Below are 18,768 nucleotides of genomic sequence, written 5' to 3'. Positions count from 1 at the left end.
GTGAGCGCTCCTGGGGGCGGGGCTGGGACAGACTGCCCCCAGGGACCTCTGCTGGCAACCCAGGGCAGCCTCTGGGGGAGGGGCCCCCACACTTGGGAGGGCACAGCCGAGGTCAGGGCGCGTTCCCCGGGCTGAGCTGAGCGGCCTGTTTGCTTGTCTGGGAGAAGTGTTTGCACTGCCCTCGACTTCCAGGCCACCCCGCCTTGCTCTCGCTGCAGCCAGCTGAGGGCCTGGCCAGGGGTGGCGGGGGTGGGTGTCCCCAGCTTCCGGCACTCCCCGCCCCCAGCAGTCCCTAGTTGCCCGTGGCCTTCAGCCCTTTCCATGCCTGCTCCCCAGGGGCAGGCAAGTGCCCTCCGGCCTCAAGTCCTCAAGATCAGTTCCTCCTTGTTGGGTCCTGAGTGCCCACGGGGATGCTTGTGCTTCCTGCCCATCCCCCCATCTGTGGACCTGGGGCTCCTCCGAGGTTCCCAGGCACCACCAACCATCTCCCTGACCCTACCTCCCTCTGCTCCAAGCTGGCACCTCACCCTGCCTGAAGCAGGGGCTCCCACTGTCTGCCCAGCTCTGGCCTCTGCTCCCTGGAGGTCCCGAAACACCCCCCCCCCCAGCAGCATCCAGCTCCCAGGCTCCCCAGCTCCTCCCCATGCACCCCCGGCCAAGGGCCCACGCGGTCTCTTTCTAGCTTCACCTCCACCACTTGTCGGAGCCCAGAGCCAGAGCCATTCCGCCTCCACGGCTGCATCTCTCCCATCCGTCCCCACCGAGCCCTCCGCCCCAGGCCCCTGGTCCCTGGTCCCGACCGAGTCTGCCCGCAGGCCTCAGGCATCCTCCCGCTCAGTCGGATCCCGCGCGGTGCGGAGACACCGAGGGCTTCCCCGAGAGCAGAGCGGCCGTCTGTGGGTCACCCTGCCCTGGCAGGTTTCACGGCGCCGGGGTGTGGGCAGGGGGCCGAGGACGTCTCCCCCTCCCCGCGCGGGGCTGGCCCGCCGCGAGAGCCCTGGGGCGGCTTCAACGCGGGTGTCGAGAGAGGGGAGGGGAAGGCGCAGGAGCGCGGGACTCCCCGCGCGGGCCCCGCGGCGCCTCCTCCGGGTCGGCCCCCCAAGTTCGTGAGTGGCCGCGTGGGGGCGGGGGCCGCGCGGAGGGGCGGCGGCGCGGCCGGAGGGTGGGGTCTGGCGCGCGGGGCGGGCGCTGCCGCCTGGCCGGCCGCGGCTGGCCCGGGATCAGGGAGCCGATGTGGAATTTCCTGCCCGGCCCGGCGCCCCTCCTGCCGCCCCCCGCCCGGCCTCGCACTCCGTTTCCGGCCGCTGTCGCTGCGGCCGCACCCGCGCCCGCGCCCGCCCCGCGCCTGCCCCGCGCCGCATGGAGGGCGCAGGGCCTCGGGGGGCTGGGCCGGCGCGGCGCCGGGGAGCCGGGGGCCGGCTGCTGCTGCTGCTGCTGCTCTGGCTGCTGCCCGGCCCCGCTGCGCCCCAGGAGCTGAACCCGCGCGGCCGCAACGTGTGCCGCGCGCCCGGGTAGGAGGCCGGCCTGCCTGCGGGAGCGGGCCGAAGGGGGCGCGCGGGGCCGGGGGAGGCGGCGCCGACGTCGGTGGGGCGGGGGCGTCGGGACCTCCGCACGCCAAGCGCGCGGGCCCCTCGGCGGCCCTCGCCGACGCCAGCTCGGTTCCAGGCAGAACCTGGGACCCCCCCCCCGCCCCGGGCACCTCGGTGCCTCCGAGGAGACCCCCGACGGGAAGTCCCGGGGTGGGGGCGGGGTGGGGATACCCGAGGAGCTGACACTCGGTGTCCGGGGTTCCCGTCGGGCCAGGTCGTGAGGGCCGTAGGGCACAGCATCCTCAACAGCGGGAACGGCGTACGCAGAGGCGCGAGACAGGCGCGTGGCTCGAGCCGTTTGGGGAGGAGGAGGAGGCGGGGGTCGCAGGGAGAGGGAGCGACGCTCCCCAGAGGTGGCAGCCGAGGAGGTCTGGGAGCCGGCGAGGCTTGGACGGACAGATGTGTGTCCTGGGAAGAGCAGGCGCGGGTGGTGACCCAGAGGGAGGCGGCGCTCAGGGCAGCCGAGAAGCCGGGGTCGAGAGGACCACGATGGGCGTGGGGGATGGGAGGACGTGGGGACCCCCGGCGACTCCCAGGTGTGGATGCTGGGTGCGTGGGGTGCCGCGCGCAGAGGGGGGCGCCACGGGGACAGGCCCGGCCGGAGGGTGGCAGGGCCCGGAGCTCGTGCGGAGGGCCCAGAGCCCAGGACGCGACGCCCCGGCCACCACAACGTCTGTGTGCATCTCGGCGGGCGCCTGGGTGTAGGGGGCGCCGCACCAGGGCGGGCAGGGCCGCGGAGGAGGTGGCGCGGGATGCTCCGGGCTGGGTGCCCTCGGGGCGCCGCGGGCCCGCAGGGTCGGAGCAAGGCCGAGTCCAGGGGCTCGGAGGTCGCCGTAGACAAGGGGGCCCGCGCGGGGTTCCCGAACGCGCGCAGACCCCTCCCCGCCGCGAGCCCCGCCTCCGGGGCGGGGGCCGGCCTGGGCCGCCATCTGCTTCGCATCGACGCCGCCGCCGCCGCCTCCCGGGCCTCCCGGCCTCCCCGGCCCCAGGAATGCAGCGGCCGCGGCAGCCGCGGCGGGCGGGCGGGGCTGGGCCTGGAGACGCGGGGCAGGGCGCGGGGGCAGGGCGCGATCGCCGCCTGCCGCGTCTGCCCGCGCTGGCCGCCTCCTCCCGCAGCCCCGCAGCGGGGCCAGGGCCGGGGATGGGGTCCTGAGGCCCCTGTCCTGCAGACGTCCCCAGGCGGCGGCCTGAGCCGGACTCCAGGTTCCTCCCTAGCTGTGCGGACTTGGGCCAGGCGCTTGACCTCTCTGAGCCTGGAAAATGCGGCTGCGGACGGCGCCCACCTCTCGGGTTCTCGGGGGATTACTGTGTGGCAAGGGCTCCCGGGGAGGACACTGCCTGCTGGGGAGTCGGCCGTGCCTTTGTTACCCTCTTAAGAGGGGGGCGGGGGAGAGGAGCGTGCATGGCGGGCATCACGCGCACGCCCCTGCGGTGTGCCAGGCCCGGTCAGTGCGGGAGGTAGGAGGAGACGTAGGAGGGTATCTTGGAGTTCCTGGAAAATGCAATCTAAGTCTTTGGTGCAAAAATGGAAAATGTGCGTTACTGAAAGGATTCTCCCCTCCTTTTTTTGTTTGCACAAAATAAACTTTTTAAAGAGGGAGAGAGCGAGAGCGAGAGAGAGACCCTGTCTGTTGGTTCACTCCCCAAATACCCACGATGGCCAGGGCTGAAACTAGGAGCCAGAAACTCAATCCTGCTGGGAATTGAACTCTGGCACTTCCGCGTGGGACGCAGGTATCCCCAGCTGGTGTCCAAACTACTGGACCAGGCACGCGCCCCTGACCCCTGGACGTATGCCTTAGTTCCACTTCCCCACCGACTTTTTAGAGCACTCTCTCTCCAGCCCCCAAAGCCACTGCGGGTGGACATGCAGAGCTGGTGTTGAGTTGGGGGCTGCTGCCTCCCTTAGGCTGATCGGGGAGACCGCCTGAGAGGGTGGGGAGTGGGCACAGGCCTGCAGGAGTGGAGGCAGGATCCGGTGGGTGTCAGGGGCACGGCCTATTGGAAGCAGGGTGAGGAGCCACGGGGCTGGGCAGAGCCCACGAGGGCCGCAGTGGAGGGAGGAGAGGCCGGAGTGAGAGTCTGCCCCCTGCGCAGAGGACTCGGGCTTTTTCTCAAGGGCCAGGGGGGTGAGGCCAGGTGGCAAAAGCACTGGGGTTGGGAGAGTGGGAGTTGGGGTGGGGTGGGGGTGTTCTCAAGGGTGGAGCAGGGCAAGGGAGAAGTGGCCCCACCCTCAGTGTCGTTGGGAAGGTGGAGGTGGTCTGTTTCTCAGAGCACCCATGGGATGGAGTCAGGGATGCCTGCTGGGTCTCAGCCCCCCAGTTTGGAAGGACAGGGGTGGCCTGAGATGGGGAAGGCTTGGGGTGCAGAGGCCAGGAGTTTAAGTTTCATTTTTTTTAAAGATTGATTGATTGATTTGAAAGGCAGAGTTACAGCAAGTTACACACATAGATCTTCCACCTGCTGGTTCACTCCCCAAATAGCTGCAACAGCTGGAGCTGGGCCAGACAGGAGCCAGGAGCTTTTTCGGGGTCTCCCATGTGGGTGCAGGAGCAAAAACACTTGGGCCATCTTCCACTGCTTTCCCAGGCGCATTAACAGGGAACCGGATCAGAAGTGGAGCAGCCGGGACTCAAACCGAAGAAGTCCATGTGGGATGCTGGCATTGCAGGAGGTGGCTTAACCCACTGTGCCACAATGCCAGCCCCTGGTTGTTGTTGCTGTTGTTAATATTCATTTATTTGAAAGGGAGACACATACACACACACACCCCCCACATCCGTGGGTTCACTCCCCAAATGACCACATGTCTGGGGCTGGACTGGGCTGAAGCCAAGAACTCATCCAGGGCTCCCACGTGGGTGGCAGTGACCCACGTACCTGAGCCGTCATCGGCTGCTTCCCAGGGTGCACAAGGGTAGCAGAGTAGGGACTGGATCCTAGGCACTGGCTATGGTGTGTGAGCATCCAAAGCAGGGTTTAGGCTGTGCACCAACCCCCCACCCCAGGAGTTGGTTGAGTCGAGACGCCCACGGCTTCTCCCTGTAGTGAGGTCATCCAGGTAGCCAGTGGGCAGCTGGATTTGCAAGTCTGGCACTGAGAGGGACTGCCCTGCTGGGGTGCCCCAAGGATCTTACTAACTTATGGAACCACCCCAGCGTCACAAGGTCGAGAGTGGGAGGGCTTGCTACCCCAGCCTGCAGTGCCTGCCAGTGCTTCCGGAAGGTTCTTGGGTCCTTCCGTCCTGGCTGCCGGTGGATGTAAGCTCTGCTGGGGTGGGGCCCGGGTGCCCACCCTGTGGGGAATGATCACGCAGACTCTGCAGCTTCCTGGAGCCTACTCCCAGAATTCTCAGGTTCAGCATGGGCTGGAGGAGACCGTGACTTCCATCATGGCCATTGAGGGCACCTAAAAAACCTGGTAAAATGGAATTATCCGAGTGCCTGAGTCCCCGCTCTGCTGCTGGGTCCAGCTTCTGCAGACGCACACCCTGGGAGGCGCAGGTGGCGGCTCAAGTACTTGGGTCCCTGCCACCCACGTAGGAGACCCGGATGGAGCTCTGGGCTCCTGTCTAGGTCTGGCTCATCCCTGGCTTTTTCAGGGAGTAAAGCAGTGGATCGGAGCTCTCTTTCCCTTTGCTTTTGCTTTTCGAATCAAGAAGTAAATAAATAAATAATTACATTTTAAAAATCCAATCGTCAAAAAATTCTATTAAAAAAGATAAATTACTTTTGTTGCAAAAAACACACCAAATTGAAATCTACCCATAGTTTTTATTTTTAAAGATTTAATTATTTACTTGAAAGAGTTTACAGAGAGAGGGAGAGACAGGCAGGTCTTCCATCCATTGGTTCGCTCCCCAAATGGCGGCAGTGAGGATCAGATGGGGCCCAGGGCACCCGCCCCGTCAGCCTCCTCTGCCCCTCCCCCAACCTTGGCGTGGCCACACTGAGCTCAGCCCCTCCGCCGGCCTCTCTGCCCGGGTCCTCCCCACCTCCGATTCCAGGCTTTTAGGGGCTGCACTCCACCACCACCCCCCCCCCCCCGCCAGGACCTCCTGCTGGAGTAAGGTCGTGTATACTGTGAGGCCAAATGAAATCAAAAGGCTAGGGCTGAAACGGGGGCTCTCCCCGCTCTCCCTGCACCCCAAGTCTCGCCTGGGGTCTTCCTGGTTTCACTCACTTTATGCACTTGCAAGATTCTCCCTGTACCCTGCCTTCTTTTAGCTCCTGGGGGAGGGGGGTGCGCCTCACTGCCCAAGCGCGCCGCCCCCAACCCAAGCCCCTTCTGCTGTCCCGGTCATGTCACCTCCCAAGACGGGCAGGCCCTTCACCCCGAGGGACACCCCAGAACCCCCACTCCACACAGCAGGTTTGGAGGCTCAGGGTCCTCTTCCAAGTACCCACCAGACCTCGTAGGCTTACAGTGGGAGGGCGGGAAGGGCTAGGTCGTGTTTTATTTACCGTGCGTCTCTTGCGCACGTACAGCCCCGCGCACATGGCAGGGGCCACGGTAAGCAGCTCCCGAGAGCCGCACGGCTACAGCGAGGGGCAGGGAGGCCACGTGGAGGCTGCGTGGGAGCCCGTAGCACCACGGACGGGGGTGGGGAAGGAGGGTCAGGCTCAGGCGTCCTCCCTCCGTCCGCAGCTCCCAGGTGCCCGTGTGCTGCGCCGGCTGGAGGCAGCAGGGAGACGAGTGCGCGATCGGTGAGTGGGGCTCCCCCGGGGCCCTGGGCGCCGGGCGGAGGTGGGGAGCTGACTCGCGGCAGCTCGGCCCCCACCCCCACCCCGTCTTGTCCGCAGCGGTGTGCGAAGGCAATTCTACGTGCTCAGAGAACGAGGTGTGCGTGCGGCCAGGCGAGTGCCGCTGTCGCCACGGCTACTTCGGCGCCAACTGCGACACTAGTGAGCGCGGCCGCGGGGATGGGGCCGGGGTCCTGGGGAGATGAGGCGTGGCCTGAGCTAGGGAGGTGGGGTCCCGGGGTGGGGCGGGGCCTCGGGTAGGGGACTGTAGCCAGCTGTGGGTGGGGGCGGGGGGAGCCGGGATGCCCCAACGACGCCAAGCAGGTTCGCCAAGCAGGTTCGGGCTGGGCCTGGCGCCCACGCCACTCGCCCCGACCCTGCTCGTCCCCACAGAGTGCCCGCGCCAGTTCTGGGGTCCCGACTGCAAGGAGCGGTGTAGCTGCCACCCGCACGGGCAGTGCGAGGACGTGACGGGCCAGTGCACGTGCCACGCGCGGCGCTGGGGTGCGCGCTGCGAGCACGCCTGCCAGTGCCAGCACGGCACGTGCCACCCGCGGAGCGGCGCGTGCCGCTGCGAGCCGGGGTGGTGGGGCGCGCAGTGCGCCAGCGCGTGCTACTGCAGCGCCACCTCGCGCTGCGACCCGCAGACGGGGGCCTGCCTGTGCCACGCTGGCTGGTGGGGCCGCAGCTGCAACAACCAGTGCGCCTGCAACTCGTCGCCCTGCGAGCAACAGAGCGGCCGCTGCCAGTGCCGCGAGCGGACGTTCGGCGCGCGCTGCGATCGCTACTGCCAGTGCTTTCGCGGCCGCTGCCACCCCGTGGACGGCACGTGCGCCTGCGAGCCCGGCTACCGCGGCAAATACTGCCGGGAGCCGTGCCCCGCCGGTTTCTACGGCCTGGGCTGTCGCCGCCGGTAAGCGCAGGGGTCCTGGCCAGGGGCGGGTGGGCCGCCGACGGCGGGGGGTGGGGGCATCACCTAGTCGCCTGCCCTTCCCCCAGGTGTGGGCAGTGCAAGGGCCAGCAGCCGTGTACAGTGGCAGAGGGGCGCTGCCTGACGTGTGAGCCCGGCTGGAACGGAACCAAGTGCGACCAGCCGTGCGCCACCGGCTTCTACGGCGAGGGCTGCGGCCACCGCTGCCCGCCGTGCCGCGACGGGCACGCCTGCAACCATGTCACCGGCAAGTGCACGCGCTGCAACGCCGGCTGGATCGGCGACCGGTGAGCACCCCGAGCCAGCGCCGGCCCCGCCCCTGCGCGCGCGGCTGTGGGCTTCGCTGAGGCCCCCTTTCCTCGGTCCCAGGTGCGAGACCAAGTGCAGTAATGGCACCTACGGCGAGGACTGCGCCTTTGTGTGCGCCGACTGCGGCAGCGGCCACTGCGACTTCCAGTCTGGACGCTGCCTGTGCAGCCCTGGCGTCCACGGGCCACAGTGAGCAGCAGCGCGGGGCCCAGAGCGGGCTGGGGGATCGGCACCCGGCTAGGGGACTTCAGCCAGACCCGGGGAGGGGGGCGGCATGGTGGGGCCGGGCTGCAGGCTCCGCGCCCTGGGCCCTTTTCCCCAGTTAGGGAGTGCCAACAGCAGGCTCTTAGGTTCCTAATCCTGAAGTGGACCTGGCGCTCAGAGCGGGGATCCAGCGATCAGCCTGTGTCAGTGTGCTCCCGAGGTGACCCGAGCTGGGGGTGTGGTCGGCAAGTTCCTCTTCCCCTGCTGGCAAGAGGCAGCCCCCAGAAACGGGCGTGCGGCCGGGCCACCGTGGCCTCAGCGCCCTGGCTGGCTCTGCAACGGTGCAAGCACTGATTTCCAAAAAATCTAAGGGGGTCGCCCGGTGTGCGCCCGCGCAGGTGAGAGTAGGCTTCTATCCCCAGACAGTGGAGCTAGGAACCCGGCTCTGGGACCTGGGGCGGGTTGGGAGAGGGCGGAGGCACCCCGGGGGCCCCGGCGGCCCGCCCTGACCCCGCGCCCCCGCAGCTGTAACGTGACGTGCCCGCCGGGGCTCCACGGAGTAGACTGCGCCCAGGCCTGCAGCTGCCGCGAGGACTCGTGCGACCCGGTCACCGGTGCCTGCCGCCTGGGTGAGTGGGGGCAGGGACGTCCAGGTGGGGCAGGCAGGGGTGGGGTGCGTCGGCCCCTACGCTGACCGCCTCCTCCCTCCCCAGAGACCAACCAGCGCAAGGGCGTGATGGGCGCGGGCGCGCTGCTCGCCCTGCTCCTCGGCCTGCTGCTGTCGCTGCTCGGGTGCTGCTGCGCCTGCCGCGGCAAGGACCCCGCGCGCCGGTGAGGCCCGACGTCGCCCGGCTTTCCCGGACGGTTCCGACCGCAAGCTCCCTGGGGCGCCGCCGAACTCGCTTCCGCGCCCCGGCCGCCTTAGGCCCCGCCCCATTTCCGGATAGGCCCCGCCCCTTCCTGGCCCCGCCCCCGATTCGGCCCCGCCCCGTCCCATCAAAGTCTCGGCTCCCGCCTAGATGGACCCCTCCTCCTTCCTGGCCCCGCCCCGCCCCCTTCGCTCAGGCTCCGCCCCCGCAGGGAGCTCTCGCTGGGGAGGAAGAAGACGCCGCAGAGATTTTGCGGGCGCTTCAGCCGCATCGGGATGAAGCTTCCCCGGATCCCGCTCCGCAGGCAGAAGCTGCCCAAAGTCGTGGGTGAGGAGGTGGCCGCAGGGTCTCTGGGCGGGGCTGGGGAAAGAGGGAGACACCTGCCGGCCGAGGAGGCTGCTGGTTCGGGTCTTGAGTGTTGCTCTCAGTGGGCGTGGGGAGGCGGGACCAGGAGGAGGGAGGGGGCGGCTGCTGCTGCAGCAGCGGAGCTGCGGGGCGACGGGAGTCAGGCCTGCGGGACGCCGTGCGGGAGTGCCTTGGGGATGCATGGGGGACATCTGGGCCAGGAGACCCCCACCCTGCTTTTGCAGGAGTGTGCAGCTGCTGGGGTCTGCGTGTGCTAGCAGGCACGAGCATCCCCTCCTCCCTGGACCCACAGCAGTGCCCTGCTCCCTTCCTGGAAAAGGGCGGGCTGGTCCCATAGCCACCCCACCCTGGGCAGGGCCTCCCTGGCGCTGTGCCATCTCCCCCCCCCCCCCCCCCCCGCCTGCTCCAGCCTACACCTGGGATGGACCCTCCGGGCGTCCCTTCTTCTCTCAGACTGAGCTGCCGGGTGGTCTCAACATCGCATGCCGAATGGGCTCTGAGATGCCCACCAGGCAGGGGCTGAGTCGTGGATTTGGGTGTCTCCCACCTTCCTACTCTTTCCCCTACACTTCAGCCCACCCTGTTCATACACGGCCCTGCTGGTCTCCATTCCTGGCCTTAGGTGTCACTCTTACCAGTTGAATTGCCTCTCCCACTGCAGCCTTAGGGGATGGCTTAGCAGGAGGGCTAAGGCTGGGTTGAGGCAGGGCCCCTGGCAGCTCGGCCTGTCTCCCTCCCCAGTGGCCCACCACGACCTGGATAACACACTCAACTGCAGCTTCCTGGAGCCGCCCTCGGGGCTAGAGCAGCCATCCCCATCCTGGTCCTCCCGAGCCTCCTTCTCCTCCTTCGACACCACCGACGAGGGCCCCGTGTATTGTGTCCCCCATGAGGGTGAGTCTGGCCCTGCCTCTGGTGGGCGTTGCTCCAGCCGGTGGAATGTTCCAGCGTCGGGAGAGGGGGACAGGCAGCCTAGGGAGGAAGGGCATGGTCAGTGGAGTTGGTCACAGCCGCAGGTGCTGTCCAGCTCCGAGCTGGGGTGGGGTGTGGGGAGATAGGTGACCCCACCCTTGTCGCTAGGTACAGCCCAGCTTCCCCTCTGGGAGAAATGAGGCAGAGAAAAATGGGCTGCGTGAGGGGGTATCTTCAGGGGGTGGACTTGTGGTCAGCAGGATGGAGCTTGAGAGGCTGGACTTCTGGCCTCCCCTCTTCCTTGACCATCCTCCGGGGTGGCGGTGGCTAGGTGACTAAACTCAGAACCTCAGAGGCCTTAAAGAAGGGTAACAACCCCTTTAGGGGTCGGATTTAAAAAAAAATATTTATTTGAAAGAGTTACAGAGGGAAGGAGAGGGGGAGAGAGAGAGAGAGAGAGAGGTGTTTCATCTGCTGGTTCAGTCCCCAATTGGCTGCAACGGCCAGAGCTGTGCCCATGCGAAGCCAGGAGCTTCCTCTGGGTCTTCCCAGCAGGTGCAGGGGCCCAAGGACTTGGGCCATCTTCTGCTGCTTTCCCAGGCCACAGCTGAGAGCTGGATGGGAAGTGGAGCAGCTGGGACTCATATTTGATGCCAGCGTTGCAACCGGCAGCTTCACTCTCACAGCCGCCAGCCCTCCCCCCTCCCCCGGGGGGTGGGCAGGGGTCAGATTTGATGGTCTGTGGGTGGAGCCATGACTGCTCCAGGCGCGCTTGGATGTCCCGGCTGCTCCAGGGGCGTCCAGGGTAGAGGAACGGGTGCGGGTTTGTGCCTGGCGGCTGCAGCTGTCCCTAAAGGCACTGACTGCCTCCCTCTCCACTTTGACAGAGGCAGCGGCCGAGAGCCTGGACCCAGAGGCCCTCGCTGCTCCTGCGGAGGCGCCGGCACCGTCCCCCGCGCCCTTGACCTCTCCGGCCTCTGCGGAGGAGGCAGCGCCCCTGCCCGCGTCCTCCGACAGCGAGCGCTCAGCGTCGAGTGTGGAGGGGCCCGGCGGGGCGTTGTATGCGCGCGTGGCCCGGCGCGAGGCCCGGCCGGCCCGGGCCCTGGGTGAGGCCGGGGGCCTGTCGCTGTCGCCATCACCCGAGCGCAGGAAGCCGCCGCCACCCGACCCCGCCACCAAGCCCAAAGTGTCCTGGATTCACGGCAAACACGGCACGGCGGCCGCTGCCCGAGCGCCCTCGCCGCCACCCCCGGGCCCCGAGGCTGCTCCCAGCCCCAGCAAGAGGAAACGGACGCCCAGCGACACGTCTGCGCGGCCGGAGGAGCCCGGCAGCCCCCGGGTCCGCGACCTGACGCCGCGGCCGCCTGGGCTGGCTGAGGAGGCGCCGGCCCTAGCTGCGCCCTCGCCACCCCGGGCCCGAGCGCGGGGCCGTGGTCCCGGCCTCTTGGAGCTCACGGACGCCGCCGGCCCCCCGCGCAGCGCGCCCGAGGCCGCCTCCATGCTGGCCGCCGAGCTGCGCGGCAAGACTCGCAGCCTGGGCCGCGCCGAGGGACTCCCGGGTGCCCAGAGTCCCCGGGAGAAGCCGGCGCCGCCGCAGAAGGCCAAGCGCTCGGTGCCGCCCGCCTCGCCGGCCCGCGCGTCCCCCGCGCCCGAGGCGCCTGCGCCCGAGAAAGCGGCGGCTGGCTCACCGGCACCTGAGACTCCCCGAAAGAAGACCCCCATCCAGAAGCCGCCGCGCAAAAAGAGCCGGGAAGCTACGGGCGAGCTGGGCAGGGTGGGTGCTCCCACCCTGTAGCCGGCTTGGGCCCGGCCGCGCCCGCAGCTTCCCCGGCTTAGCGATGCTTGCCACCCCTCCTGCGCGCCCAGCGGCTCCCGCGTGGCCTGGGCGCGGGCGACCTCCCATTTGGCCAAGGCCCAGAAAGACTTGGCCGAAGGCTGTGTCTCAAAGGCTCAGGCTCCAGCAGCCGCTCCCTGGTTGGACCAGCGCTCTCTGGCGGGAAGGCCCCATCCCGTGGGTCGAGGCTTGGCTGGAGAGGCCCACCTCATTGGTTTAGGTACCGAGCGCTCCCACCAGCCCCCGCGTCTCACCGGCTAAGTCCACCAGGGTTCTGCCGAGACAGCAGCATCTTAACTGGCCGAGAGTGCGGCTTGACTGGAGTTACTTTTCTCGTCGGCTCAGGCCAGAAGCACTTCTTTCCTGGCTGCCTCTCATCGGCTAGGGGCCTGGCGCCCGTGCCTGGAGGCTCCTTTCCTTGGCAGTAGCCCGAGGCTACATCCACTGGCCAGGCACCAGGGCATCTGGTTGACCAGAGCCTGGGGAGGAGGGCTGGTCTCCGCTCCTCAGGGGGCTCAGCGCCCCTGGGCTTAGCCCATCTCACCTCTGCCCCACCCTGCGGTCCCCCCTTGCCCCCTGCCCTGGGCCCTCAGCTGTCAAGCCGGTTTTGATGGCCTCCCAACCCCATGTGCCATGGGAACCCCAGGGGCGTCTCCAGTGGCCTGAGGAGATGTATTTATAGGCCCCCGGCAGGGCTGCTCTCACCCCACCTGGGTGCCCCAGGATGGGCGCCTCCGGCAGGGGTTTGGCCAAAGCTTAATAAAGTGCCTTCTTCCCCTCCTGTTTTGTGCTCTTATTACTTCCTGTCTGTGGGCTCCAAGCTGAGATGCCCCCCAGGGAACTTGCATGCGCTTCCGGTCCCCCCCTCCTGCTCCTAAGACCCCTCCCCCAAAGCAGCCCCTGGGATCCCAGGTGTGGGTGTCCAGGGACCACCTTGCAGTGAGCGGGCTGTCAGGTTTATGGGACTTCTGCCTTGACCTGTCCCATCCTGGCCTGGTCACTTGGGTGTTTGGGAGGAAGGATGGGCCAGTACAGATGGACGGAGTCCGGTAACTGGGAGGGGCTGCGGGTGGGCACTTGCCTCTGGGGCCGCTGCTGTTAACATTTGGGGTCAGGATTGTTTTGGGGGTGCGCCAGGGGGCCATGAGTGCTGCCTGCAGCCGGGCCTCCTCGGCACACACAGGACGGTCTGGCGCTGCACAGAGCCCCGCTGTCCGCATCAATGGGCGCCTTGTCCTGAGCCGGAAGCTGCTCACCCGCCCGCCTGGCCCGGGTGGGAGGCTGAGGGGATCAGGAGGGGAACCTGCCTGGCCCAGAGCCCTCGCCCCCAAGCCAGCCCCTGCCACACGCCTTCCCCGTGACGGTTCCTCACTGCTCCCCCCTCCCAGCTTTGATCCATCCGTGCCGCCGGGCAGCCCAAGCCACACACCCTTGCCTGTCCACGTGTCCGTGGTTTCCTGCTGTCCTCTGGACCGAGCGCCATCAGCCAGGCCTGCCTGGGCTCCGCCTACCAGCTGGCTCCCCGTTGTCCTGCTCTGCTCTGTCTTCAGATGTTCAGAGCTGCCGGATTCTCCCAGGATCCTCCAAATCTCCCCAGCCCTGCCCTGCAGCACCCTCGTGACTACTGCTGGCAGCTCAGGGGTCCTCTCCCTGGCAACCTTCCAGCCCGCCCACTGCCCCGTCCATATTGGCGACCCATCCATCACTCAGACCTGAGCAGAGATGACTCCCCTCCCCCCAGTGGCGGACACATCTGCAGCCAGGGTCGGGCCAGCAGCACGTGGAATGCGGGCTCCTGTCTCTGGGCCATGCTCCGTCCCCTCAGGCCAGCTGGGCACCCTCCCAGCCATGGCCCTGCAGCTGGCCAGCCACTGACCCATTCGGACACCTCGCTGTGCTGGCGGCTGGATGAAGGCCCAAAGTCAGCCAGTTGGGCTTGGAGAGAGCCAGGCGGCGGTGACCGGGGCAGGGGGACGGTGACACATTTTTGCTCCCTGACCCCTTACTCAAAGCTCAGGCTCTCCTGCCCCAGCCTGAACCAGTGCGGGGTGGGGAGACAGGGGCTGTCTCAGTGACCAGCCTTTTTCTGGGGCCTCTCCCCCTGCTCTGAGCCCCAGGCATCGGAGGCCTGACTGGCAGGAGCCCCTCTACGGGTGCCTCACAGAGCACGGACCCCCCTTTTCCTGCCACCAGCCCTCCAGGAGGGTCCCCTCCACAGCCTCCTGCCCTGGCCGCCACCAGCTCCTCCCCACCCCCTCGGGGCTTGCAGCAATGCCAAGTCCCAGGGCAGGCGCCACAAAAGGGAACCGCAGCTGCTGGAGCCTCGGTTGCCATGGGGACGGGGACCGCAGGACCCACATCTGGTAGCGATTGAGGGGAAACATTAGGAGTGGTGGAAAACGCAAATATTTTTTGTAGCACAGAGCACAAAGGAATGTGGGGACTGGGAGAAGAGCCTGGTCTGCAGCAGGGACAAGGCTCCGAGAGGCCAGGCTGCACGCCCCCATGCACACACATGTGAACACACACACTACACACATGCACACACATGTGCCTGTTCTCACATAAGGCATACTACTCACATGTGCACACACACCACACACACTACACACATGCACATACATGTGCCTGTTCTCACACACAGGCATACTACTCACAAGTGCACATACTACACACATTACACATGCACATGGGCACACACAGACACATACACAATACTATACATCCACACATATGGGCATGCATACCCACTACATACATGCGCATGTACCCATACCAGTACACATATACACATACGCACTGACACACATGCATACACATGGTGCACACATATACTCACATATATACATGCACAATACATATACAATTGCATGCACATTCACATATACACAAAAACAGCTCACATACACACAACACACAACATACATGCATACAGTGCACAAATACGCTCACATACACACACATGGCCAGATCAGCAGTGCCCTGTGACACACTCTCACTACCAGACACATCAACATGGACACACAAACAACACACAAAGAGTCATACACAGGCACATGTCGCAGTAGAACCCCAGGAACGTGCACACACGGAAACACCCCCCCACAACAGACCCCAAAGTAACACAGAAACAGGGACACTCGCTTGTCAACCTCCACACACACTGCCCTCAGCACAACACTGAGACTGCTCCAGCAGAGAGACTGCCCCACAGTAACCCGGTCGGCGACAGTCACAGAGACCCCGCAGTGCCCCACAGTAACCCGGTCGGCGACAGTCACAGAGACCCCGCAATGCCCCGCTTGGCGACAGTCACAGAGACCCCGCAGTGCCCCACTCCACGACAGTCACAGAGACCCCGCAGTGCCCCGCTCGGCGACAGTCACAGAGACCCTGCAGTGCCCCGCTCGGCGACAGTCACAGAGACCCCGCAGTGCCCCGCTCCACGACAGTCACAGAGACCCCGCAGTGCCCCACTCCACGACAGTCACAGAGACCCCGCAGTGCCCCGCTTGGCGACAGTCACAGAGACCCCGCAGTGCCCCACTCCACAACAGTCACAGAGACCCCGCAGTGCCCCGCTTGGCGACAGTCACAGAGACCCCGCAGTGCCCCGCTCCACGACAGTCACAGAGACCCCGCAGTGCCCCACTCCACGACAGTCACAGAGACCCCGCAGTGCCCCCACTCCACGACAGTCACAGAGACCCCGCAGTGCCCCACTCCACGACAGTCACAGAGACCCCGCAGTGCCCCGCTTGGCGACAGTCACAGAGACCCCGCAGTGCCCCACTCCACGACAGTCACAGAGACCCCGCAGTGCCCCGCTCGGCGACAGTCACAGAGACCCCGCAGTGCCCCCACTCCGCGACAGTCACAGAGACCCCGCAGTGCCCCCACTCCACGACAGTCACAGAGACCCTGCAGTGCCCCCACTCCACGACAGTCACAGAGACCCCGCAGTGCCCCACTCCACGACAGTCACAGAGACCCCGCAGTGCCCCCACTCCACGACAGTCACAGAGACCCCGCAGTGCCCCACAGTAACCCGGTCGGCGACAGTCACAGAGACCCCGCAATGCCCCGCTTGGCGACAGTCACAGAGACCCCGCAGTGCCCCACTCCACGACATCACAGAGACCCCGCAGTGCCCCCACTCCACGACAGTCACAGAGACCCCGCAGTGCCCCACAGTAACCCGGTCAGCGACAGTCACAGAGACCCCGCAATGCCCCGCTTGGCGACAGTCACAGAGACCCCGCAGTGCCCCGCTCGGGGACAGTCACAGAGACCCCGCAGTGCCCCACTCCACGACATCACAGAGACCCCGCAGTGCCCCCACTCCACGACAGTCACAGAGACCCCGCAGTGCCCCCACTCCACGACAGTCACAGAGACCCCGCAGTGCCCCACTCCACGACATCACAGAGACCCCGCAGTGCCCCCACTCCACGACAGTCACAGAGACCCCGCAGTGCCCCGCTCGGGGACAGTCACAGAGACCCCGCAGTGCCCCACTCCACGACAGTCACAGAGACCCCGCAGTGCCCCACTCCACAACAGTCACAGAGACCCCGCAGTGCCCCCACTCCACGACAGTCACAGAGACCCCGCAGTGCCCCGCTCCACGACAGTCACAGAGACCCCGCAGTGCCCCACTCCACGACAGTCACAGAGACCCCGCAGTGCCCCACTCCACGACAGTCACAGAGACCCTGCAGTGCCCCACTCCACGACAGTCACAGAGACCCCGCAGTGCCCCGCTTGGCGACAGTCACAGAGACCCCGCAGTGCCCCGCTCGGGGACAGTCACAGAGACCCCGCAGTGCCCCGCTCGGGGACAGTCACAGAGACCCCGCAGTGCCCCATGCCCACACTGGGAGACACAGGCTGAGACAGCCCACACGCACGGGGGACAGGCTCCCTGCGAGACATGCACAGCCACAGAAGGACTCACACTGTGGTGCAACACACACACACACACACTCACTCACTCCAGGGGCCAGAGGAACCACAAGGCAGCCTCAGCCCTGCAGCACACAGAGAAGGCCCCGCAAAGGGACAGGAGAAGTCTTCAAACCTCACAGTAAAATGTAAAACTATGCCCCATTTTCAAGTCTCTCGGCACCAAACTTCCCTTTTAATTCCACTTCCTACAAACTTTCTCTTCTTTTTAAGATTTTTTTTTTAAGAATTTATTTATTTGAGAGACAGAGTTACAGAGGAGAGACAGAGAGGTCTTCTATTCGCTGGTTCACCCCCCAGATGGCCACAATGGCTGGGGCTGTGCCAGGCTGAAGCCAGGAGCCAGGGGCTTCTTCTGGGTCTCCCACATGGGTGCAGAGGCCCAAGGACTGAACCATCCTCCACTGCTTTCCCAGGTGCATTAGCAGGGAGCTGGATCTAACGGTCGCCCATACGGGATGCTGGTGCTGCAGGCAGAGGCTTAACCTGCTGTGCCACAAATCTGGCCCTTCCACGAACTTTCCGAAAGCCTCCTATCTTAGAGAACACATACCCGCCCCGGGTGCCTCACAGACACACACCGACACAAGAGATAAACACTCATTCTACAGACACACACCCTCTGCCAGGGGCAGCTCACATGCCACCTGACACTGGACAGGGACAGACGTGCACCTTGCACTCTGACACACTCACAGGAGCACACACACACACAGACACACACCGACACAAGAGATAAACACTCATTCTACAGACACACACCCTCTGCCAGGGGCAGCTCACATGCCACCTGACACTGGACAGGGACAGACGTGCACCTTGCACTCTGACACACTCACAGGAGCACACACACACAGACACACACCGACACAAGAGATAAACACTCATTCTACAGACACACACCCTCTGCCAGGGGCAGCTCACATGCCACCTGACACTGGACAGGGACAGACGTGCACCTTGCACTCTGACACACTCACAGGAGCACACACACACAGACACACACCGACACAAGAGATAAACACTCATTCTACAGACACACACCCTCTGCCAGGGGCAGCTCACATGCCACCTGACACTGGACAGGGACAGACGTGCACCTTGCACTCTGACACACTCACAGGAGCACACACACACACAGACACGAGATACCCCACCTGCAACCACAGGGACGTGTCCACAATGTGGGACACAGGCTCCACCGCAGCCACTGAACACTGACACAGACACTGACACCCCTCAACCCTCCCTCCTCTCCATCACCCTGGAAATCCTGGGGCAGAAACACAGGGACATCACAGGACAAAACCACACACGTGCCGGTATTTCAGAAGAGTGCACGGGAGGAGCGGGTGTTTGGTTGATAGGCTAACGTGCCCGCCGAAGGCCGTGTCAGAGCGCCTGGGTTTGGGTCCTGCCTCCAGCTTCCTACTAAGGCAGACCCTGGGAGGCAGGGCCCCTCATGGAGGACCTGGATTAGTAAGTCCCCAGCTCCCGGCCCAGCCCAGCCCCCTAGCCAGTGCAGGAAGTGGGGGAGTGAACCAGGGGCTAGGAGCTCTTTGTCACTTTCAAATAAATAAAAACATAATTTTATTTGGGCGGAAAGAATCTTGAGGTCCATCTTTACAGTTCCTTCATCACACTCATTTTCTATGATTATTTTTTAATTTTAAATACTTATTTTATTTATTTGAAAGGCTTAGTGAGATGGGGCCGGCACCATGGCACAGGTTAATCCTCCACCTGTGGCGCCGGTTCTAGTCCCGGCTGCCTCTCTTCCGATCCAGCTCTCTGCTGTGGCCTGGGAAAGCAGCAGAAGATGGCCCAAATGCTTGGGCCCCTGCACCCACGTGGGAGACCAGGAAGAAGCTCCTGGCTCCTGGCTTTGGATCGGCACAGCTCCGGCTGTTGTGGCCATCTGGGGAGTGGACCAAAGGAAGGAAGACCTCTCTCTCTGCCTCTCCCTCTCACTGTCTGTAACTCTATCTCTCAAGATAAGTACTTAGCAAGAGAAATAAATAAATAAATAAATAAATAAGGCTTAGCG

At 65.1% G+C, this 18,768-nt stretch overlaps 1 protein-coding gene across 1 annotated transcript; it reads left to right on the top strand.

Annotated features, from left to right (window-relative positions):
- Window positions 1-1,359: 1,359 nt before the first annotated feature.
- On the top strand, window positions 1,360-12,533 carry SCARF2 (scavenger receptor class F member 2). The gene is made up of 11 exons (XM_062182022.1): window positions 1,360-1,511; window positions 6,237-6,295; window positions 6,392-6,493; window positions 6,725-7,244; window positions 7,331-7,549; window positions 7,632-7,760; window positions 8,301-8,404; window positions 8,489-8,606; window positions 8,856-8,971; window positions 9,752-9,904; window positions 10,810-12,533. The coding sequence occupies exons 1-11, from the start codon at window positions 1,360-1,362 to the stop codon at window positions 11,715-11,717; spliced, it is 2,580 nt and encodes an 859-aa protein (XP_062038006.1). The 3' UTR covers window positions 11,718-12,533.
- The last annotated feature ends 6,235 nt before the right edge of the window (window positions 12,534-18,768 follow it).

This window comes from Lepus europaeus, chromosome 23 (genome assembly GCF_033115175.1).
Source record: "Lepus europaeus isolate LE1 chromosome 23, mLepTim1.pri, whole genome shotgun sequence".
Lineage (NCBI taxonomy): Eukaryota > Metazoa > Chordata > Mammalia > Lagomorpha > Leporidae > Lepus > Lepus europaeus.
Note: the sequence above shows the minus strand (reverse complement) of the source record. Positions and strands in the feature narration are given on the sequence as shown.